The sequence below is a fragment of the Glycine soja genome, chromosome 10 (genome assembly GCF_004193775.1).
Source record: "Glycine soja cultivar W05 chromosome 10, ASM419377v2, whole genome shotgun sequence".
Classification (NCBI taxonomy): Eukaryota; Viridiplantae; Streptophyta; class Magnoliopsida; order Fabales; family Fabaceae; genus Glycine; species Glycine soja.
In genome coordinates, this window is record NC_041011.1 from 19,416,279 (window position 1) to 19,441,215 (window position 24,937).

The following is a 24,937-nucleotide window of genomic DNA, read 5'->3' on the forward strand; positions in this document are numbered from 1 at the left end:
TTTAATGGTGATTTTCCACCATGGAGATGCAGTGGAAGAAAAAAGAGAAGAGGTGAGAGGAGGCGTCATCCACTAGGGAATAAGCCTTGGAAGAAGGAGCTTCACCACCAAGATGAGCCTTGGATAAGAAGCTTGGAGAGGATGCTTCAATGGAGGAAAATAAAGAGGGAGAGAAAGAGAGAGGGGGGAGCACGAAATTGAAGGAAGAAAAAGGGAGAGAAGTTGAACTCTGAGTTGTGTCTCACAAGACTCTCATTCATCAAAGTTACAACAAGTGTTACACATGCTTCTATTTATAGACTAGGTAGCTTCCTTGAGAAGCTTTCTTGAGAAAACATCCTTGAGAAACTTCTTTGAGAAAACTTCCTTGAGAAGCTAGAGCTTAGCTACACACACTCCTTTAATAACTAAGCTCAGCTCCTTGAGAAGCTTCCTTGAGAAGATTCCTAAATAAGCTAGAGCTTAGCTACACACACCCCCAATAATAGCTAAGCTCACCCCCATGCCAAAATACATGAAAATATAAAAAAAGTCCCTATTACAAAGACTACTCAAAATGCCCTGAAATACAAGGCTAAAACCTTATACTACTAGAATGGCCAAAATACAAGGCCCAAAAGAAGGAAAAACCAATTCTAATATTTACAAAGAAGTGTGAATCCAACCTTGACCCATGGGCCAAAAAATCTACCCTAAGGTTCATGAGAACCCTAGGGCCTTCTTTAGTAGCTCTAGCCCAATCCTCTTGGAGTCTTCTATCCAATACCCTTGGGGGGTAGGATTGCATCATCCCTTCCACCTTGGAAAGGATTTGACCTCAAATCCCGAGGTTCTTCATACTCTGGGCTCCTTCCCTCGACACCTATAAAAAGAATAAAAACATATGTATTAGTGTTGTTGGGTACGTTAGAGTAGGGTAAGGCCTGAAAACCCTTTTCATGGAGATCTTCCCATGAGGGAGCATGGTTCCTCACCAACTCAATGAGTGGTACTACAAGTATAGAAAAATATGGGACAAACCTTTTGTAAAAGTTTGTTAAGTCATGGCAGCCCCAGATTTCCCTTATACTTGGTGGAGTAGGCCATTCAGGAATAACCTTTATTCTCTTAGGGTCCGTGGGAACCCCTTGATCACTATTTAAAAAATTATGGAAAGTAATGCAATAAAGCATACCTTTTTCTGTATTTTCATGTTGATTATTCCTACAAAAAAATATGACAAACCTAAGGTGTCCCATATGAGCACCTAAAATTGTATGAAAACCAAAAATAAGAACAAACCTACCTAATGAGTCTCTATGTACATGACTCATGAAAAAGTTGGGTGCATGACTAATTTTACGAAAGAGGGTTTCAACACTCAACACATTCATCATATCACTTATTTTAGGGATTTGGTGCCTAATAATACCTATTTTGGGCACCAACAAAGCACAAGGATTTAAGCTCTTACGAACCAAACCCTCATCCAACAACTCCTTTACTTGAGGAATAACCTCAAGCCCAAGAGGTGTGAGAGTGCTAACAAGTGTCTTTTTACAAAGGAGAAGATGTGGAGGTTGTCAAGAGGGGAAGTTTCTTTAATATTTGTCTTTGTTTCAAAATGACTTTCCTTCTTAGCTAACCTCTTGGAGGAGACACTTACCGCCTTACACTCCTCCTTAACTATTAAAGGTTGTCCTTCTTCTTGGGGGTAGATTTCTTCACTAGATTCTTTCCCTTTTACTTCTTCACTTTCACTAGAGGAAGGTGAAGTAGTAGCCTCATCTTGGCTACTATAAATGTCTTGGCCCCTCATAATCATGGTTTTCTTGGTGGGGCATTGAGAAGTAATGCGCCCTCTTCGAAGACATTTAAAGCACTTTATGGAGCTAGTTTTCTCTTGCATACTAGCCTTAAGGGGTTGATTTTCTATTGTCTTCCCCTTATCATCTTTGGGCTTAGAAGGTGTCACCCCTAAGATGCCTTGACCTTGGTGTTTCTTTAGATAAGAGTAAGAGCCATAAGATTTTGAAGTAGACTTCCTTTTAAGTTGTTGCTCTACCCTTATTTCCCAATCTAAGTTAGCCTCTACATTGTCCTTCCCATGAAAGTATGGGAGGTTAATGTTAGCCTCTTGAGGCTTTCTTTCCTTTTCTCTCCTATGGGAGTGAGGTCTAAGATGTGACCTATGCCTTCCTTCATAATAGTCACAAAGTTCTTCACTTAGGCTCTTGCAAGAGTTATGACTACTATAGGAGGCATGTTTTTCTCTTTTCATTTCTTTCATTATTTTTCTTCTTTCTTCCTCTCTTATTTTCTTTCTTTCACCTTGACTTATTTCTTCAACTATTTTTTTTTCTTTTTCTTTTCTCTATTGTTTTTCTTTCCATAACTTGAGGGAACTCAACTCATCTAAGATTCTAGATAAAGGGTCTTTATGACTAGTACCCTTGCCATTAATACAAGATGAATGATGACTCATGTTGGTTCCTAAGTTTTGGTTCTTTCTTGTTGGAGGTTTGAAAACAAAAGGTAAAAGAAACTATGGTTGAAGCTAGCCAAGATAAACACTAAAAGAGGTGTGAAAGATAAGGTTAAAAACTAATTGGTAAAAGGAAAGCTATCTAGGCGGTTTGACAATGGAAGGTAAAGGAAATAAGCTATGAAAGTAAGCAAGAAATGTAAACTAGGTGAATCTTAAGAGTGTCTGGATGACCACATTCAAGGTTTCCAACAAAATACTCACTATCCTAAGGAAAAGTTGCCTAATATTATTACATACAAATGGAAGTTTGGTAACCTATTGGAGGCTCCCAACACACTTCCAATGAAAGGCCATTTTGTTACAAAACTTGAAAGCAATGAATGTAAGTAAATTGCAAATTACAAAATTACAAAATGGTCCTCAATTTTGGTGGTTGTTCTCTCTTTGGTGATTCACTCAATTTGGAGTGCTTCTTAGTCCAATAGCTCTTAAGGTGGTTGGCCCCTTGCTTCTTGACTCAAATTCTTCAAGGGATGGCACCAATCCTCCTTTCCAATTCCCTATATGGCAACTCACAAACAAGGAAACAAAAAGAGAAGCAATAAAGAAAGACAAAAAAAATGAAATGAAAGCTAAACCAATGGAGTTTTAACTAGACAATTTTTCAAGGATTATTCAACAATTAAAGAAATGAAAAGGACATAGAAGCAAGCTAGGACTCAAAGAGAAACTTAGAATGGCTCTAGAGTAGAGTAAGAAAACAAAAAAAAAAGACTCAACAATCCTCTAGCTTTGGCACTTGTTTTCACAGTAATTTTCAATTGAAATTTTGGAACTAAGATTGGTATAACATAGGCACCAATTATAGAATAAATTTTGAGCCAAAACAACAAGCACACTTCCCTTTCACTTTTTTTTCCTGGATACTGATTTTTCTTCCAACTTGTGTGATTTTTAGTATTTTTCCCCTTTATCAAAATCAGTTTTTTATTTTTTTATAACTTTTTTCCAGATATCTAGAAAATTTATTAAAAATTTCAGCTCAAAATTCATAGTAACCAATTCTCAGTAATTTTTACAAGTTTGTACGTCCAAGCTGCTAGCACCAGCGATTTTTTTTAAGCATGGTATATTGATTACCTTGGGCTTACTTTCAACCTTCCTATGTATGTTGAACTCACTAGTATTGTTTACCACAGTTTTAGGAGTTCAATATTCACTTAGGATCAACATTTCAGCCAGCAATTCAATCACCAAAACTTAAATTCACAATAGACACAATCAAAAGGAAACCTAAAAGTTCAAGAAAAGGTTCACAATCAAAGACTCTAAGAATTTTGCATGAACATGTTAAGGACTAATTAGCATGAAAGATTTGACTCAAATCAAATAATAGGCTAAATTAATTTCATACCCTCATGAACAAATGAGTTAGACAAAGAAACAAGAAAAAAAAAATCAGCACAACATGAGAAATCTTATGTGACAAGTTTCATGACTAGACATGACTTCTATGACAAAACTACAATAGGTGAACAAGTCACTCTAGATTTTTGAGGTTTTATTCTACTTTAATATTTTTGTAAGAATTTTATGGTTTAGGTTTCAGCCACAAAAAATAACAAGACAAAACTCAAAGGAACCTAAACTCAATACAATTCATGATTCAAGAACAAGAACAAGAAATTTGAACCATAGAAAATCAAATCTAGCTTCTATAGCAAGTTTAATAAGTAGAAACTCTAAAGAATCATGTTTACAACATTTATCACAAGACATGTGAGGAGATAAATGGAGAAACATGAAGAAACAACAATGGAAGAGAAGGTAAAGCAAAAAAAAATTAATGGAGGTTTAAGGAGCACCTACTTGATGCTCTTGTGCTCTGATTACCACTTGATGGGAGCTTGCTTGTGGGGCTTCTATGGAGGCTGGATCTTGAGCTTCAATGAGGTCCTTTAATGGTGATTTTCCACCATGGATATGCAATGGAAGACAAAGGAGAAGAGGTGAGAGGAGGCGCCATCCACTAGGGAATAAGCCATGGAAGAAGGAGCTTCACCACCAAGATGAGCCTTGGATAAGAAGCTTGGAGAGGATGCTTCAATGGAGGAAAAGAAAGAGGGAGAGAAAGAGAGAGGGGGGAGCACGAAATTGAAGGAAGAAAAAGGGAAAGAAGTTGAACTTTGAGTTGTGTCTCCCAAGACTCTTATTCATCAAAGTTACAACAAGTGCTACACATGCTCCTATTTATAGACTAGGTAGCTTTCTTGAGAAAACTTCCTTGAGAAGCTTCTTTGAGAAAACTTCCTTGAGAAGCTAGAGCTTAGCTACACACACCCCTCTAATAACTAATTCCACCTCCCTGAGAAGCTTCCTTGAGAAGATTTCCAAAGAAGCTAGAGCTTAGTTACACACACCCCTATGATAGCTAAGCTCACCCCCATGCCAAAATACATGAAAATATAAAAAAAGTCCCTATTAAAAAGACTACTCAAAATGCCCTGAAATACAAGGCTAAAACCCTATACTACTAGAATGGCCAAAATACAAGGCCCAAAAGAAGGAAAAACTAATTCTAACATTTACAAAGAAGTGTGAATCCAACCTTGACCCATGGGCTGAAAAATCTACCCTAGGTTCATGAGAACCCTAGGGCCTTCTTTAGTAGCTCTAGCCCAATCCTCTTGGAGTCTTCTATCCAATACCCTTGGGGGGTAGGATTGCATCAAAATTCTTCTTGGATAGTTTTGAAATATGTTTTGAATTGACATGCCCAAGTCTTTTGTGCAGAAGCCATCCTTCATCTTTTTAGATAGCAAACACGTTACATTCTATTGACTAAGATTTATCATATCTATCTCATACAGATTGTTGTGTCGTCTGGCAGTAAAGACAAGCTTGCCATCTTCTATCTTGACTATACACTTGTCTTTTTGAAGGATACAATATAACCACTATGAAAAAATTGACTTGTGCTAAGCAAGTTATACTTCAGACCTTCAACATATAAGACATTGACTATGAAGGCTAGAGAGGGAATACCAATTTTTTACCCATACCAAAAATCTTCCCTTTGCCTATGCCTCCAAAGGAAACTACTCCTCTCTCACGTGGCTTTAGGTCTAGGAGCATATATCTTTCCCTTGTCATATGTTGTGAGCATCCATTGTCCAGGTACCAACTCAAATCCCCACCTATTTGAGATTTTGGTACCCATATCTTTTTGGGTCCAACAGAGTTAGTACCCTTAGACATTTTTTCTTCTCATGGATGCACCTAAACTTAGACTGTCTAGATTTACCATAGAAGTCACATTTGTCTAAGTTAGATTGTGACTTGGAGGATTTTTTCCCTTTTCAAAGTCCAGGCCATACTTGTCATGGGGTGCTGATGGAATCTCAAAAGAGTGGTGAGAGTTTTTGAACTTTCCAAGAACTTCCCAAAGTCTTTAGTGAGACAAGCTACTTCCACCCTTAGTTTTTCCCCTAATGAGACTTAGACTCTCTTCTAGAGTCTGAATTTTCTTTTTAAAATCTTCATTTAATTTCCTCAATTTACTATTTGTAGAAAAAAAACTTTAATTTTTTCTTCAAACTTTCTGCACAGAATGGAAATCATATGACAATTCTAAATAAGAACATCATAAGGCATATCCTCTTCATCATCTAATGAAGCATAAGAAGAGTCAAATTTAGAGCATGTTTTTACCTTAGTCTTATCATTTGTATCTACCATGAGACAGATGTTACCTTGTTCATCATTTGAATTGTTACTCTTTTCATTGTCTGAGTCATCCCAGATGATCATTAGACTTTTCTTTTTCTTGTCCCCAAAATATATTTTCTTCCTTAGCTAGGGATATTCAGCCTTCATGTGTTTAGACTTTTTGCATTCAAAGTAGATGATCTCATTACTCTCCTCTTTACTTTTATTTTTAAATCTTGAATCTTTGTGTTTGGAAGAGTGTTAGAACTATCCTTTCTTCTTCATCATCTGTTAGAACTTTCTGGACATGAAAGCGACCTCCTCATCTTTGGATCCATCAAAGTTGTCTGGTCTAGTAGATTCTCACATCTGCAATTCAAAAGCCTTAAACAAGTTTTTACTTTCTTCTCTTTTGAAGCTTTTCTCTTTAGACTTGGAGCAGTGTAATTCTTCTTTTGTAGATGCTCCCTATTCTGAAAGTGAACTTCATAGACTCTTAGAATACCAAGAAACTCATCACATGCATGATTTTTCAAAAATCTCTTGCTTCTTGGGTGGTTGTGGTCTTTGATTCCTATACCTTGGGAAAGATGTTTAGCACCTTTAGGATTATCTGAGCCTTGAAGTACATCTATCCAAGGGCTTCCAAATTGGTCATAAGAACTTGAAGTCTTCCAAACATGTTATCTACAGACTCTCCATCCTTTATGGTGAAGCTTTCACAATGTCTGGTCAAAGTCTTGACCTTCCTCAATCTGACATCCCCAATGCCTCCATAGTTTATGCTTAATAAGTCCTATATTTCTTTGGTGGTTCTCGATCTACAAATCTTGTTGTACTATGGATAGGGCACATGTCCAAGTATGGATTTTGTGCTGAGCTCCATAATGGCTAGATATTCATTTGTCCATTCAGCTTCAGGTCTAGGAATATCCCCATTAGTGATGATGAGCCAGATTCTATACTAGGTGGACTTGATGTACATCTTCCTTTTGTCCTTCCAATAAGGGTAGTATTCTCTAGCCAAGCCTGGTGGCCTTGTCAAAGATGCTCCATCAGTGATGAACTAATGATGGTTATCTTCCATCTGGATCTTTTCCTCTAGACACTATTAAGTGGTTAACCTTTAGAGGCTGATACCAAACTGTAAAGGAAAATAACATAAAAAAGGGGGTTGAATTGTGTTTTTAGAAATTTAAAATTTTCTTTTTCAACAAAAACACTAGTTATCGTCTCATACGGGTTTTACTAAGACATATAAGAGATATTAGTGAAAAGCTCGATTAGACGATGAGAAAAAGGTTTTCTTAACATGTATAATTTCTGAAAACAAATTCAAACACTGTCAGTCAAACACTAAGGAAAGCAGTAAAAAAGAACACATAAGGATTTATATTGGTTTGCTCAACCACCAAGACTACATCCAATTCTTGGCAACCCATCAAGTTTTCACTAACTTTAACAAAAGTTACAAGTATTATTCATTGCCACTTCTAGCTCTTACAACCCCATATTCGTTGTCCTACCATGCTACTGCTGGCTCTAAACAAAAATAAGATTTGTTGTTTAAGTTTGCATAGTCACTAAGATGTGATCATCTTATAGACGAATATTTCGCTCAACACTTTAGTCTTTTCTCTTAAGGTTTACAAGGTATTTTGAGAGCTTTGTATCTATACAAAATATTTACAAAAAGCTTTACAAGAAAGAAAGAATGAATATTTCACACAATTTTATTTGATTCTTGTATTTTCAAAGCTTCTTCTATTTATAGCCTTCATCTTCAAGTATTCATTGTCTCTTAACAGATGCATTCTTCACTTTGGTTCTTCGTCTGAAAAATTGTGGTTGTTGAAGCATTGAATACTTGCATTAAATGAACACCTTTCTTCATTCAGAGTGCATGATTATAGGTTGGTGTGTTAGGGACTTCAGCAGAAAGTCACTTCTTCCATCAGAGTAGGTCTGCACAATAGAGTGCGCCTTTTGATGAAATCAACACTTCCAGTCTGTGGACTTAATTTATTCATCATCAGATTTTGACATATCCTAGGAGAATGTTTTCTACAAGAAAGAATCTTAGACACAGAGTATTAAATGAAAGTGTTAAATGCACTACTTAATGTTATGCCAGATTGTCTTAGATGGATGTATTGCCTGAAACATCAGGTGTAGAAATACAAATCATGATCTGATAAAACATCAAACACATCTTCTATCATTAGTATTTATTTGCATCTAATCAAAATAATTAGGAGTCCTAATTAGTCCTTAAGACATAAATGTCTTTTGACTTAATAGGTCTGATTTCTCTTCTCAGACACATTGTTCCATTGCAATGTTCCTGGTGGAGTGAGTTGGGATATAACCCACACTCTGTCAAATTTTCGTTAAACTTCTAGCTTAAGTATTCACCACCATGATCTAATCATATGGCCTTAATATTTTTTCCTAGTTGATTCTCTACCTCATTCTTGATCTCCTTGAACTTTGGGGTTTGCCAAGAATTGTACATAGTCTTAGTAGTTCAAACAAACCAATATAAAAATTTGTGTTTTTATCTCTTTTCTTATCTATTAATTTCTAACCATGACTTGTGATTTCATTTAAAATCATTTTCCAAAAGGTTTATGATAAAGCAATGCTTTTACAAAGCTATCATATGTCCTTTATCACGTGTTATGCTAAAAGACAATAGGTGTTTTTGTGAAAAGGTTTTGGAAAACACAATTCAACCCTCTTCTTGCACTTTTTTGCCTATACAACTACTAAAATAATTAATTCATTTCTATATTATTGGATCCAAAGATGAATGAAATGTCTAACCCATAAAATGTTTCCAGATAACAAAGACTATTAAAAAAATTTGGACTATTAACATGCCTTTTTTGCAAGAAATAAGTGTTTTAGGTCCAAAATCATTCATAAAACATGCCTTTATCACTCTATGCTTAATTGGAATTATTTGTTTTATGTATGCAAGCATGAAATCTTTTCTTAACATGTTGTCCAATGTTTTTCTACATAAGTGTCTATAAAATTGAAGTGTCCACATATATGTCTTATAAAAAGTGGTCAATTTTTTTTTTGAAATGCTTTTTATAAAGAACTTATAAGATCTTTTGCTTACATATATTGGACAAAGTTAGCCTATGATCTGAAACCATAACACTCTTTCTCAAAATCGACTAAGTATTCTCAACATATATATCTCACTGTCTTTTTGAATGTTTGTAGAATTTATTGTAAAGTAGGTTTAGCTTTGATACTTGGTATACACTAGAGAGAAAATCAATTCAACTTATTAGAAGGAAGTTCCAAAAGATCTTAATAAAGTGTAAAAGTCGAAATTGAAATGACAAAAATATACAAGGGGGATGAATTGTGTTTTCATAAACTTCTGACACTTTTTTAAAACAATTTGTTGTTCTGAAATTAGTTCTGAAAGATATAGTTCACAATGACAAAATGTTCTGAGCTCAGAATGAATGGTCAATATGTTTATGGAAAAAGATTTTGACAAGTCACTAGTTTGTTTTAAAAAGAATTGTTCAATTACAAAGTCATGAAATGTTCTGTGTATGATTGCATATAGACAAATTCTCCTAACAAGAGGGATTTCCACTCAGGAAATTTACAAAATCTCACTTCCATCTATGAAATATTACAACCCCAAGATCTATTGCAGAAGTGGGTCACTCACTTGAGAGGTGTTGAAGCAACAATGAAAGATTCTCACATAGAGATGCAACTCAAGTTTTCTCTCACTAGAATAGCTTCAACTTGTCTTCATGATGCTCCTTCAGGTCCTCTTAAATTTGTTGAGTCCATAACGTGTGGTGTTTTAGTTATGACAAACCTTCTAAACACAAATCATATGCCTTCTGAGTTTATGCCTATTGATGAGATTTCTTATGTGTATTTAAAAAGACAAATTTTGTAAAGAACAATAATTAAAGTAAACTCAAGGCTAACATGAGTCACTTAGAAAAGGGTGATTGGCCTGAAAGCTCAAACGAAGACTTAAAGTGTCGTTGGTTGTGTACTACAATGAAGTCAACATGCTCACTGGATGAAGAGAAAACTTCAAGCCATAAGAAGGAATCAACAAGTAAAGGACAAGAATAACATTGTCGTAGATAGAACTGTTCAGAGCAATCATGAAGAACAACATTGTTGCAACATACTTAGAATGGAATTTCGTCAATAGGATGAGTTCATTATGGACATCGTATCTGGAATTTTAAGCCTAGCCAAAAAGTTCTTGTATGAAATTCAAGGCTTAAATTGTTATTTGGCAAGTTAAAATCCAAATGGTCTAGTCCTTTTGTCATAAAAGAAGTGAAGCCTTATGGTGCAATCTCTGTGGAAGACCCCTCAATAGGCCGAAATTGGACTGTCAATGGTTAATGACTCAAAGCATACTTGGGGGTTAAATTGAAAGGCTCACCACCATCCTTCAGTTCAATGATCCATGAAGATCACACAATGACATTAAAAGAGCTAGTTGTTCTGTTATGTTTTCATCTTAGCCAAGTTTTCTTTAAATTGAGTTGGCTTGTGTGTTCTTGTTTAAGCTTTCCATGAATCTTGTTTGAATGTTATATGTACATGTTTGTTTTTGATTTAAGATACCATTGATATGTGTTGAGATAACAAAGTGACCAAATTATTCAGTAGATACAATTCTATCAAAGAAGCATAGTAGTGGGACTATAAGTTAGTTTTGGTTGGAAGCCATTGGTGGTCGCTCCAAGCCAAACATCACTCATTTGGTTCCAAACCAAAAACCTATTTCTATTAAGCCACTTTTGGTGGCCAAAGCCAAAACCCAATTTCGAGTTTCCTCAGTTATTTCCAAGTTAAAACTCACAGAGACTCTTCCTCTTCCCAATAACTTTTTCAAACACATTTCCCATCACACTTTGGCACAAATATTCTCATTGATTTTAATATTCCATATTCCCATATCATTATTCCACCAATCACAATCAATGTGCCTTTTTCCCACACATTATGTTTTCCCTATGCTGCCACCACTCTTACTCCACTCTTCCTTTTTACTTTTCAATTCCCATCATTCTCCTACTATTGTTCACCTGTCTCTTCCAATTGATATAACTTTAAAGAGAAAGTGACTCATCCTACCCTATGCCCACTCCAAGCCAAGGGTAGCAAACAAGTCAGCATCATCACCATCACACCCATGAATCCAGCCCTTCTCTGTCTATATATAAGCCCTTCAATGTTCATTTTATCTTTTCACCATTTATGTTCACAAGGAAGAGTCTAGGGTTTTGTTTCCTTGTGGTGATTTGAGTCTCACAAAAAGGAAAATACCATGGTTGTCATAGTTGAAATTCCGAGGTTTGTTCTCAGCTGTAGAAAGGATTAGTGTCTTGCCTGTTTAAAAATCAGTGCATTTTCTTATGATCCTTTGTTGTTTGGATATGTAAAAATGGTAAACATGTGTTGATTTGCTATCTTTGCATAAAGGTTTGACTTTGCATGCCAGAATCTATGTATACTCCCTTAATAGTGGAAAAAACACTAACTTTTTTATCAAATTAAAAGTCTATTTTCAAACATTGTTAGTTTTTGCATTTGGGGTATAAACACACGTGTGACTAGTTATTGACCTTCTCTATTATGAATCAGTTTCGGGCAAATCAAACTGTTTTTTGTTTGTATGTGTTGTGACTTGTGTAATTAATGTTATTATAACTGTGTAGTGATGTAGTCTATCGTTTTTTGGGTTGTCCTTGTGAGTTTTAGAACATTTTTTATTCATAAATCTACACTAGTTTAATTGTTCTAAGAAATTTATTTTGGATGGGACCACTTTTGGGTCCCTATGCTTGTGCTATTGTTTAATGCTTTTCTGTTTTTGGATGAATGAAGCACATGGGGTTAATGCAAGTTGTTCTATTTCTCTAAAATGCAAACCTTTGTCCTTTCCTTTTCTTTCAACTATTTATGAGCTTTTAAACTAGGAACACCCTATGATTAATGTCTGTGTAACCAGCAACACATGTTGGAAGCAATCTGTATTGAATACCCATTATGCACTTGTAGTATTTTTGAGCCAAGCCAAAATTTTTGGCTCGGTGAAAATTGCTACAATTGCTAGATCAGAACCCTGCTACATCAAGTGTTGATAGTTATGCAAAGCCACATTTTTTATTGTGATCTTAGTTCCCTTATGTTGTTTTTTGTTGTTGTTGTTGTGTTTACTTTTGTTTTGTAGTTAATGGATGTTTCTATTTTTAATTTCAATCTTCTTTGCTTTTAATATTTGATTTTTGTCAAATTTGTTAAATGCAATGATGTTTTATTAGTTCCAGTATGACACTCCCAAGCGAAAGCAGATTGCTAGCACTCCTACAACCTCCAACAAGAAACCATGAGTGACAAAGAAAGGTTCATTTTTTATGGCCCCTCCTACTACTCATGAAGATAATTAAGTCCAAGATATTCCTCCTCCGCCACAACAACCAACACCTTAACCATCCCCTCAATTGAAATAACAACAGACACACTATTTTTTCCTGTCACACGAACTACCTAGGTTCGATCCCCTGCAACGATGTCAGTTTGATAACAATCTTGAATCGTCTCAAAACAAACTAGGATTCCACAAATTATATAGTATAGTAATAACCTAGGTCGACTCAGAGACATAATCCAATTAGATTCCAACTTAAATCCACTTATAATTCAAAGCAAGAAATTTCATCGAGTAGTTTGCAGACAATTGAAATGTAGAAACAAAATCACAAAATTAATAGGATTACGAAACAGATTTAAGGATCATCAATCCAATTCACCAAATCCAAGCAATTAGAATTATCATAGTTTTCTAAAGATGATGATCCTATTATGAAGGTTCAATCAATCTATTTAGAGGTAATTCAATCGAACTAATCCCTAATTAAATTGAGATCACAAATCAGATTGAAGTATCATCCAATTAATCTGTAATTAGGATTCCAATTGGAAATTAATCAATTACCTAATTCATTTCCAATCCAAACACATTCATAATCATGAATACAAAAAATAGAATTGGAGAAAAAGATGAACATTCACAACAAAATTCAAAATTGTTCACCAGATCTCAAATTTGTCATTGCTTGAACTGGATCCTTGGATTGATTAGTTGTTTAGCCTTCCATAGTCATCACCAATGGAAGAACATGAAAACTGAAAAAGAAAAGAGAAGAACAGAGTTTGATCTAAAACTTGCAATAGAAGTTTCTAAAAATGTGTTTTGTACAAAATGACTCTAACTAACTAACTCCAAAAACACACAAAGTAGACTGATATATATTCTAACTAATTTGAAGTAATGGATGGACCCTGATTAGGCCCACCTAATCTCTCTAATTAAGCCAATTACAAAATGCAATAAAAAAGATGATGGAACTCAATAAACCAAGAGGGGGGCGAATTGGTTTCCAAACAAAACCGTACTTTTATAAAAATAGAGTTATAGAAAAAACTTTTCTAAACGGATCGTATCACAAAACAAATATGAATCGAATGTAATCAATACTTAATAAATCCTTCCTTACACATGATCCTTCATTAACTCCCTTTCTTTCAAAATCATAAAACTTGAATCTTTTCAAACCTTAAATAAAACTTGAATGAGTTGATTAAACCTTGAATGAGTGAAAGATGTGAATCAAGAGACAAAGATACAATCTTTTATACTGGTTCACTCTCTATTTCTAAAGAAACTAATCCAATCATCTAATCCACAACCTGAATTAGATTTTCGTTATGCATCAAGAATCCTTACAAGCAATCACAAGAAAACTACAATTCTCACCTCGGAAAAAGAGACTAAGGCATCCAACACTAAAGCCCTCTATCAATATAATCCTAAGAGAACCCTACTCTTAACCCAAACTAGAAAACCCTATTCTAGCATGTTGTATTCACGCATAAATACAAGATCATGTAAAAACCATATACATGACAAATGACAAAGTAGGAGAGATACAACCTGACCAATCTTTCCATAAAAACCTTGTTGGATTGAGAAGTTAATCTTATTCTACTCAAAAGAAACAACTCAGTTTCAAGAAAAGATCTTCCAAATCAAAAGATTAAGAAGTTGTAAGTTACTATAAAGCTATTTTCTCTCTATCTCTTGTTCACCAATGAAAGTACGAAATCTTGCTCATTCATAGACTAAGAAGTAATTTTCAAGATGTATTGAGTATTCTCTAATGATCTCATGATCTATATATATTAACACAAGCTGGTTATTTATAGAGAAAACAATTATAACCGCCTGTAACTGATTAAACCTATAAGGTAATCAATTATTTCAATGAAGTAATTGATTATACTAAGTAATAGATTAAAGTGTTCATCCAACATCTGGAAAACAACTCAAGAACAATGTAATCGATTAGATGACCTAATTAATCAATTAAAGTGTTATTGTTCACCTCTAAACAACTTAAACAAGAGAGAAGTAATCCATTAATACATCTGGTAATCGATTAAAGTAGAGACTCCTAAAAGAATCAGTCATTGTCTCAAACAATAGTGTAATCGATTAAAGTACTACCGTAATCGATTAAACCGATATGAGACTCAATTCTTTAAGCTTTAGACATCTTGTTGTAATCAGTTACGACAACTCTATAATTGATTAAAATAGAGAGCTTTTTACTCTAAAGAAAATTTTCTAACTTAGAAAATTTCCTTCACACACACTATGATGATGCACAATGCAAAACAAATATAAAATGTACTAAAATGCAACAACTAAGCTAACAACCAATACAAATGTCACTCAAAGGAGTTGGGCATGTAAAAGCCAAAATATCTTCTAAAGCTCCTTCAAGATTTTCCTTGAGCTTTCAATCTTTAGCCTTACGTTGTTCTATTTTTCTCATGTTGTTGCTCCCCCTATCTCTAACATGCAAAGGCCCAAAATTTGCAGCCCAAAATCCAAGTGCAGAAGTTCTAGCTTCCTAGCCTAAAATGACCTTCAAAACAGGAGAATTGGCCCAAGCTCATCACTGAAAAATTGAAGCTCTTTTCCTTAGCTTTCCAAGGACTATTCATGTGCTCCATTTGGTTTGTAGTGTCTTGTAGGTCCTACACAAGGTAGATAGGTCAAGTAAGCACAAAGTTTGAAAATAAGCAACAATTATCAATTAAGCCTGACCATAACTGAATTAAGGTGACAAAATAAGAGTCAAAGAAAGGTCAAATAAGCTAAGAAGAATATGAAAATAATAAACTAAAAATGCTCTATTAGGAGGGGGTTTGAATAATGTGTATATCAAAGATAAACCTTTTGTTACTTTTAATGCAAATATAGATAGAAATGTACATGTTTGGCAAGTCGTCTACTGAATTTTACACAGATTTTAATAAAGACAAGTCTGATTGTACAGTGACTTGATAAGAGAGAGAGAGTCCTTAAAAACAGTTTTTCAAATAAATGCTTACTAATAAGGAAGTGATATGGAGTGCTAATAGAACACTCAGTAAATCGTTATGGAGAGAAGTAGGAACACTTGGTTTATACTGGTTCACTCAATCTGAGCTATGCTCCATTCTCCTTTACTCAATAGTAAAGAGTTCTACTAATCAAAACTTGATTACAAAACAAGTATTCTAACCTGTCACTCCTGGCTTTACAAATATTCTTAATACTACTTCTGGCACTTTCTTAGACACCCCCTGAATCTAAGAAACCCAAGTATTGTTTAGCACTAAGCCATTCCTAGCTTTCACAAAAAATAGTTTGAATGAATAAAAGTATTCAATTCAATGAGTGAATAAACAACGAAGCTCAAATACAAGATAACTTTGTTTGGCAAAGAATAAACAAATGATAACTTTATATCAATAGTCCAGTAATTCCAACAATGTTTTGCTTCAAATATATTCTTGCTTTCTGATCAGTTTTTCTCATTGGGTAGAGACTGTCTTTTATAGATTTCAGTGAAGGATCCGTTACTGGAGCAGTGTAATGCCTTGAAATTTCTCTAACAATAAATTGATGTTTAATGTATTTCTCATGTTATTTGATTATGTGGCTGATTTGGATGCGTTGAGGTATTGCTTGAATTAGCCATGTGTGATTTGATTGATGTGGATGTTGAGTTATGTGGAGTTTTATTGACTTAGGTTGAAATTATGAGATTTCAAGTTTTTACCTAAACTTGTCCTAGTAAAACCAAGATCTCGGACTCGTTAACTGTTGGATCAGCTTCAAATTTTGACTGTAGGCTCGTAACCTAACTATTCATGTTATGACTGTTGGAATTTTCATAATAACACTTTTGGCATCTCGCTTAGTGAGAGAAGTACGCTAAGCGCAATTCCAACCCGAGAGGAATTGCACTCAACACGAAGTGTCGTGTTCAACACAAATCCCAACCTGAGAGGAATTGCACTCAACATGAAGTGTTGTGTTCAACACAAATCCCAACTTGAGAGGAATTGCTCTCAGCGTGAAAAGTCACGCTTAGTGTCAAAAGTGGATTCCCGCTTAGCGAAATGAGCTCGCTAAGCGAGATCTGCAGATTATAAATATGTCCAATAGTGTAAAATTATGCATTTTGAGTTCTTTTTCCTCTCAACCTCAGCCCAGAAGTCCTAACTCCTCCTTCTCCACCACCCACGACCACTGGTGGCCCCCACAAGCCGCCATTGCTTGCTGCATGACCACCGCATGAAGAGGAACACTTTAATTAGAGCGAAATCCTCAGGATCCACCTCAAGGATTCGGTGGAGAACAAGCTCCAATTATTTCTTTCATAGTTTTTTTTAGGTAATCTTGACTTTTATGTATTTCTCCTAATTAGTATGAGCTTCTCTCAGTGTTCCTTGTGTTTTAGGTACCGTGATAGGAAGTTTTTGAACTTCCTTTGAAAATGAGACGTTGTAGAAATTACCTTTTTATAAAATTGATGTTATTTTCGTGATCTTCACTAAACCCCGATCACATTGACGTGGTCGAAATTTCAAAAAGATGTCTCGTTGTAGTAGAACCCGAAACACCTCGTAGCCCTTTATGTTTTGAGAGGGGTAATTGACCCCAAATGTTTTATTAACCTTGTTTTTTTTAAATCTATACTAAATTGCCTTCAATTTGGCATATAGAACTCTATGTTTGGACCAACGGACTTGAACGTGAGAGGCCTCTGAGCGACAAAGAGAGGAGCTAACAGAGAGCTCACAATAGCTGAAGGGAGTTTATTATAATTTTATGGCTTTGATACCATAATTAGGGTTAAGAGACCCAATTATGAGAATGTATGCTTTTCCCTGCGTATACTGGTTTTCAAGAAAAACAATGTTTTTGACAAATGGGATGTGATACATTTGTTATTGAAAAATGACATTATTGTTTTTATTAGACTTGTGTTGTCTGAAGACCTAGGGAGTGTGAATCCCAGGCATGAACTATATATGTATGTATGTGCAGAATGTGATTTACTGATGATACTGTTATTAATGATATTAATTGATATGAGATGATGTTATTTTTGTTGCTAATTTCATTGAGATGAGATGATGTTGTTACTGAGATGAGAATGTCATTGTCATGATGTATGTTATGTATGTACAAGGGGGTTGCAGCGACCATGATGGATATCCCTAGTGGGGAAAATAGAGTGGTTAAAGAGTTTTAAGCATCTCTGGAGGCGGATGACTTAGAATCTTTAATTATCCACGGTCAATGCATTCATGGTGCCCATGTTTCGTATACTTCACATTGCATGGAAATAGTATAAACTTTGTCAGTAAGTACTTGTAGTTTCTCATGAGGGGGAATACTTGTACATGGGGGCATGTCACTCGATTTGGAACTCCCTTGAGACTTAGGTTAATCATCATGGGGGGGGGGAGATGCCTATGCATGACAAGGTGACCTAGACACTTGCTGCCTAGTTTTCCTAAGTGAGAGTGTCATGTGGATACGCTTAGGCTATTTCCTAACGAATGGTACCACATTACATTTGAGAGTTGATGTCAGGTGCATGCATCGTACTAAGCATGATTGATTGGAATTATGGAAGGCTGATGACTACTTGTTGAGTGTATGTTGGATTAATGGATCTTTGTGTATGATTATGGTATTTGTTAATATTTTCTTACTAATTATGGTCATTTGATTTTTGTGTTAATTTCTTTTATAATAAACTCACCCTCGCAATTTTTGTACTATATGGTTGGTACCTATGATGATCATGAACCTTCATTCGAGGGAGCAGATGGACAGCAGTAGAGTACGTGAAGTGAGATTCTTTTGTGGAGCCGCCAAGCCGACGTGATGACGTTGGGATTATTTTGGGAGAGAGTTGTGTTTTGTTAATTAACTCCTTCGTAGTTGGTTCTATAGTTCTTTTGAATTAAAGATCTATATTACAGATTAAATTATATGTATAAACTAATTTACTTTCAGTCATGTGAATGATGTGTACTGAGTTAATATATATATATATATATATTCATTTAAGTATTTGTGCATTGTTTGGTGAACTTATATCGCGAGAAATTTACTCTTATTTTGCATAAGCAAATTAACAGAGTTTTCATTTAAAAATTGAAATTTATGTGGTTTAAAATAGTGATATTGTAGCAACGAGGTGGGTCATTACAAGCAGTGTTAATTCCTTGACAAGATCGTTGTCTCACACTGGAAGATAAGGCTATGTGGCATGCTCTGATTTGTGAGGAAATGAGCAATAGTACAAACAATATCATGTGCTCCTTGTCCTTGACGAAAGTGACCTTTAAGGAATATTTTGTGAATACCTTCTATTTTCTTCTATTTTATCCTTTCCTCAAATTCAAATGTTAGCAATTCAAAATAAAAAGAGAAAAAATGAAATTATACAAGATAGAACACATGTACTTCCCTTTTTCGGCTATTATAGACTTTTTGCTCAATGCTGATCATTTTTCCTCTCTTTATTTTGAATTGCTAACATTTGAATTTGAGGAAAGGATAAAATAGAAGAAAATAGAAGGTATTCACAAAATATTCCTTAAAGGTCGCTTTCGTTAAGGACAAGGAGCACATGATATTGTTTGTAATATTGCTCATTAAAAGGATCGGTGAGTTTCTTACCACTTGGATGTGCAATAAATGACATTGATTACGATAGAGAAGATGAACGCACTTAGCGTGATAGGGCCGCGCTTAGCATGTTCATCTGGAAATCAGAAATCTTCATCAGAAGCGATGAACTTGCTTAGCGCAGCACGACACTTAGTGCATTCATCACGATTTCCAGAAAAAAAAAAAAAAAAACCAGGGGTTTTTCACCCCTTTCGACTAAGGTTTGCAACTTTAACAGAAAATAAAACAAATAAAACTTACTTGGATTATGAAGTATGAACTGCAAAGAAGAAGCAAAATGTGGGGAATTCAGGGACTCAATGCACAAAACAAAAGGAATGCAAGAAATGGGTGAGTCACAAAAGTTTGTGTGGAAAAAAAATGCTCTTTAGTGTAAAATGGTAACTGCCTAGGCAGTTCCCATTTTATTTTAGCAGTTTCGTGTTGCACGCTTAGCACACAGTCGCGCTTAGCATGATAACACGATGTTTGGATTTTAAGGTCCAAGCGCTTAGCGTGACCTCTCGCGCTAAGCCCAATTCACAAATTTCAAATTCCAGAGAGGTTTTTAGGCTTAGCGCGAGGACCTGCGCTTCCTGCAACTCAAATTGGTCCTGCAATGTGTGCTTAGCTGCCAAAGGTGGGGCTTAGCGCATAAATATGCTCCTCCATGCAGTGACGGCTTGCGCTTAGCGCTATTCCAAAGATTTCCAAAACAGAGAGGGAATTACGCTTAGCACATCACCTCGCTAAGCCCAATTCGAGAAATTCAGATCCAGAGAGGTATTTGGGCTTAGCGCAGCAGCACGGGCTTAGCGGTATCCACAGATTTTCAAAGCAAAGAAGGATTGGCGCTTAGTGCATCACCTTGCTAAGCCCAATTCAAGAAATTCAGATTACAGAGAGATAATTGGGCTTAGCGCTACCATCCAGCCACTAATCAGGGGTCTAACGCTTAGCACGAGCAAGGGCTCGCTTAGCGCGTGAAGACTTGGCGCTTAGCGCGAGAGGCGCGCTTAGCGAGTAAACAACTGAAAAATTTTCTAAGTTCTTTTTCCGTTCACCTCTCCACCAAAGCTTATGAACCCTTTTTTTCAATATTAATCAAGCTGAAATCACACATAATCACAAGCAATCCACTACACTCAATGCAAACAAAAAAAAATTAAAAATAAATGACTGGGTTGCCTCCCAGCAAGCGCTCGTTTAACGTCATTAGCTTGATGCATCGCTCTGTTATCCTAGATCACTCTTGGTTCTATCCTTTAGAACCTTCTCATCAAACTCCTTCACCTGTAAGCAGACATTTTGGTCCGACAAATGTTTTTCTTCATCAAACAAGTCGAAGCTGATTTTCTGATTATCAATGCCTAACTCCAGCTTTTTCTTTCCCATGTCTACTACACAACTTGCAGTGGACATGAAAGGGCATCCCAAAATTATGGGAATTTCAAGATCCTCATCTATGTCCATCACTACAAAATCAGTTGGGAAATTGAAATGTTTGACTCGAACCAAAACATCTTCAATAACACCGTGGGATCTGGTTATGGAGCGATCAGCTAGCTGTAAAGTCATTCTTGTAGGCATTATTTCCAACTCCCCCAACCTTCTACACATGGAGAGTGTGGCATCCCTAAATAATGACTGGTTTAATAATAATAAATTAAATAGCAAAAACCATGGGAATTTTTTTTTCTTTTCTTTTCTTTTCTCTCTCTTTTCGCGGTAATTAAATTCAGAAGGAAAATTGTCACTATAGAGTCCTGAATGGCCAGTTCACAACTCTATTCGGAGTCATTTCTTTCTGATCACTCCAAACCTCTAAACCATTTTGCTCTTTCAACCTGAAAGGGCCCACTTTTTCTCTTGATGTCACTCATACTCAGCCACAAGTAGAGAAAAAAAATTGACCTTTTGAATGCTAAAATCCTGCCTCGGTTTGCATGTCATTTCTCTGGTTCCAGTCCCTCGCGTTTCTCTGCACCTATCGGGGCCCGTTTTCGAAAGTAGGCAATATATATATATATATATATATATATATATATATATATATATATATATATATATATATATATATATATATATATATATATATATCAAAACGCTCAGAATGAAACCCCGAGCGTGGTTCAGAGGTTGGTTTTGTTAAATTTTAAGTTGCACGCAAAATGATAATTTTTAGACTAATTAATTGAGAATTAACCTATACTGTCCAGTTATGGATTTCTCTTCGTTAATTAGCCTAACCCGCGTATCTTTCCCCCAATGTACATACTTCTACCAGGAGTATATAAATATATACACTGAATAATACTTATATATATAATTATTCAAAATGCATCGTTTACAAAATTCCGGGTAGAAATTTCCAGGATGTCACAGAGAGTGGCATCAAGTTGATACTGGCTCCCAGGTCAATGAGAGCTTTTCCCACCGAGACTTCACCAATTGAACAAGGAATGGTCACACTCCCAGGGTCTTTATGCATTTGTGGAAGGATCTTCTAAATGACTGCACTGCAGTTACCCTCCACTACTATATTCTCACTGTGAATGTATTTGTTCTTCCTTGTCAACATGTCCTTCTGAAATTTACAGTAGAGAGGCATTTGTTGTAGAGCTTCTCCAAAAGGCATATTAATTTCCAGTTTCCTGAAAATATCAAGGAACCTCATCAAATGGCGTTCCTTGTCTTTCTTGGAAGGTACCAAATGGTATGGCACCTCTTTTCCCTCATCAGAAGCTACTTCCTTTCTTTTCTCTCTTACTAACTCACTCGTACTCTTTTTCGTCTCTTCTTTTCTCTCTTTTTCTTTTTCATTTTTTTCATTATCTTTTTCTTTTTCTTTTTCCTTCTTTTCTTTTTCATTTATTTCTTTTTCAGTCAAATTTATTGGTGTCTCTCTCCTTTGTTCATCCTTCTTGTCTTCTTCTTCTTCCTCTATAAGTTCACAAAAGGGTTGCACTGGTTCAGGTGTTGGCTCAATTACCAGCTCTTGTTTGTCATCCTTCACCATTTTCTCCTTCTTCTCCTCCTCCATGGTTACCTTCCTTCCTCGGGTCTCACAACTGTTGGATTTCCCCTGCAGTTACTTTTTGGTCCAATTTTTCTTTATACAAATAGGTTCAAGGGAAATCCGATTCACCGGAAAGCGCACTGGATCGTCAAGTATTTAAAATTAAAATGGATGAATTCGAGTATCGAACTCAGGGAACTAGTATTAGACAAGGTTAAATTCAGAAATAAGGCATTGTTGAAAGAAACATTCATAATGGATGGTTTAGGACATAATTAAACTAATTATAGGCTAAAAACAATAAAAATGCAAGTAAGTAAGATTGACAGCAGTAGGTAAAAGTGTTGGGTCTTTCTAACAAACAAGCTGATGCATATAAGGATATTTCTCTAACCAATCATGCTTTTGTGTTCTATGTTGTAGCCTAAAGTACTAAACCTCGATACCTTATTAGGCTAGTGTTAGTTGGTGAATATGACTAACTTTTGTGTATAAAACTTGTGTAAATTGTATCAAACTCCTCCAATTTATGGTTATTTTGTAGTGTTATAAGTATTTTCTGTTAAGCATACGTAATAAATACTTAGTACTTCCATTTGTGTGTTCAATAATCATTTTCTCTCAATTTCAGGTTAATTAGGCAAGTTTTGAAAAGTGTTGTTTTTCACCTTCTCGCTAAGTCAATCTGCTGGCTTTGCGAGCGTGCGCTATGCGCAACACTCATTTGCTAAGCGCAATGAAGAATATGGACGAAGATGAGTTGTGCAGGTTCGCTAAGTGCACCGCTTCATCTCACTAAGCGCACCGCTTCAGTCCATCCGCTAAGCGAGAAAGGCACGCGCTAAGCCGAAATTCACTAATGTGCACTAAGCGGTCAAGAATTGCGCTAAGCGCACGAGCACGAACAAGGCCACCAATTTAAGCCTGAAATCATATTTTGTGAAAGGAGTTTGGGCTGAGAGCTGAAGCTTTGCATGTCTAGTGATTCTAGAGAGAGAAAGGTCCAAGTTCCTGAGAGTTTTGAGAGATTTTGTTGTGTGAAGATCTGCAGAGACTAGAGCTTGAAGAGGAAGCTGTTCTGAGAGCTTGAGATGAGTTTGTGAGTGGTTGTGAGATCCTATAGGTGAAGGAGACATCCTCACCACTTGTATTTTTGTAATCTTTCATCTTGTTCTTCTCTTTGTTGTAAATGAGTCTTTCTGGTTATGGAAAGCTAAAATTGTCTGTTGGATCTTCCCTGTAGGTACTTGATGTAAATATCTTTCTATCTATTTAATGATGTTTTGTGTGTTCTCTGTGCTATCTGCTTTTCATTCTAGTATGCCTTTACCTTGATCACGTAGATGCATGTTTTGTTAAGGTCATTCAATTGTGGAAACTGGTCTGATTCTAATGACCTGGATAGGACAGGGCTAAGTTGTCGTACTTTCACGAGGAATCAGGGTGCGATAATTTAGTTGTAGTATATTTGTCTTAATGCAGTCCTGGTTGAGTTTAGTCCAACAAGAGGAATCTGAGGATGATGCTTGATCAGGATTAGGCTAAACTATCATGAGGAATCGGGGTTTAGCATCTCAGGAGACACCATAGGAACACATGAGCATTGTTAGATAGAGAATATCCTTTTAGCATCAGGCACCTATTAGGAAGACCAACGCGTTTTCTACTTTTTTTTACACATCATTTCTCTCGCATGATTTTCCTTTTTGTGTAGATAGTTTACAAACTTGTTCATATTCACACTTAAATTTTCACACCAGACACCTATTCACTGAAATAGCTTACCAAGTAACACAAGTTCCTTGAGAGTTTGATACTCGGTTCTTACCGTTTTATACTACTTGTGTGATCCGGTGCACTTACTAGAAGCGAACAAGTTTGTGGCACCGTTACCGGGGAACTTCTTTTTATTTGTAAAGTTAGATCATTTTTAGGTGTCTATTCTTTATTAGTTATTCTTTGATTATTTGTTAATATTTGTTCTTAAATCATATTTGTCTTCTCTTATTGGATTGGATAACCGCTGTTCTGTTAGTATTATGCATGTATAGACTCTCCTACAGGTGATCTGGTATTTCTTCAGAAAGATAACCCTTTCACTGTTATATCATGAAGATTATTATCTATATTCCACTAATGAATTGTGATTTAGCCGGAGGAGAGCATCACCAGGGCAGTTGTTATTTTTACTCTATAAATAACTTTGACCAGAGACAGGAACTGGCCATGTACGACTACCACGAGAAAGAAAGATCCCCTGATCTCGAAAGTATATTGGCAGACTTTATGACATACCAAGCTAGCTCTAAGGGTTACTATTATTCTCTGCAACAGCAGGGAACTCAATTTGAAAGGGACTATTCTTCTGCAGATTATCAAAAGGAGTCACAATGGCAACCTGATTATCACAATGAAGAAGAAGGAGTTCTTAATCTGGATGATTTGTTAATGCAATTCAGGGATACGGTAGAGTCAATGCAACAAGCCTTTAGAAGGACTGAAACTCATATTAGTAAGTTGGTAGATGACATGACTAACGCGGTGGCCAGAAAAGAGGAAGAGCGTGCAGAGATTGAAATACATCAAGAAAGCATTCTTCAAGTTACCTCAATCCATCATCAATTGACCAATGAAGAAG

At 35.8% G+C, this 24,937-nt stretch overlaps 1 protein-coding gene across 1 annotated transcript; it reads right to left on the minus strand.

Annotated features, from left to right (window-relative positions):
• Nucleotides 1-20,516: 20,516 nt before the first annotated feature.
• LOC114371501 lies at nt 20,517-22,323 on the minus strand. The gene is made up of 2 exons (XM_028328918.1): nt 22,273-22,323; nt 20,517-20,927 (listed from the first exon to the last, which is right to left on the minus strand). The coding sequence occupies exons 1-2, from the start codon at nt 22,321-22,323 to the stop codon at nt 20,517-20,519; spliced, it is 462 nt and encodes a 153-aa protein (XP_028184719.1).
• Nucleotides 22,324-24,937: the final 2,614 nt, after the last annotated feature.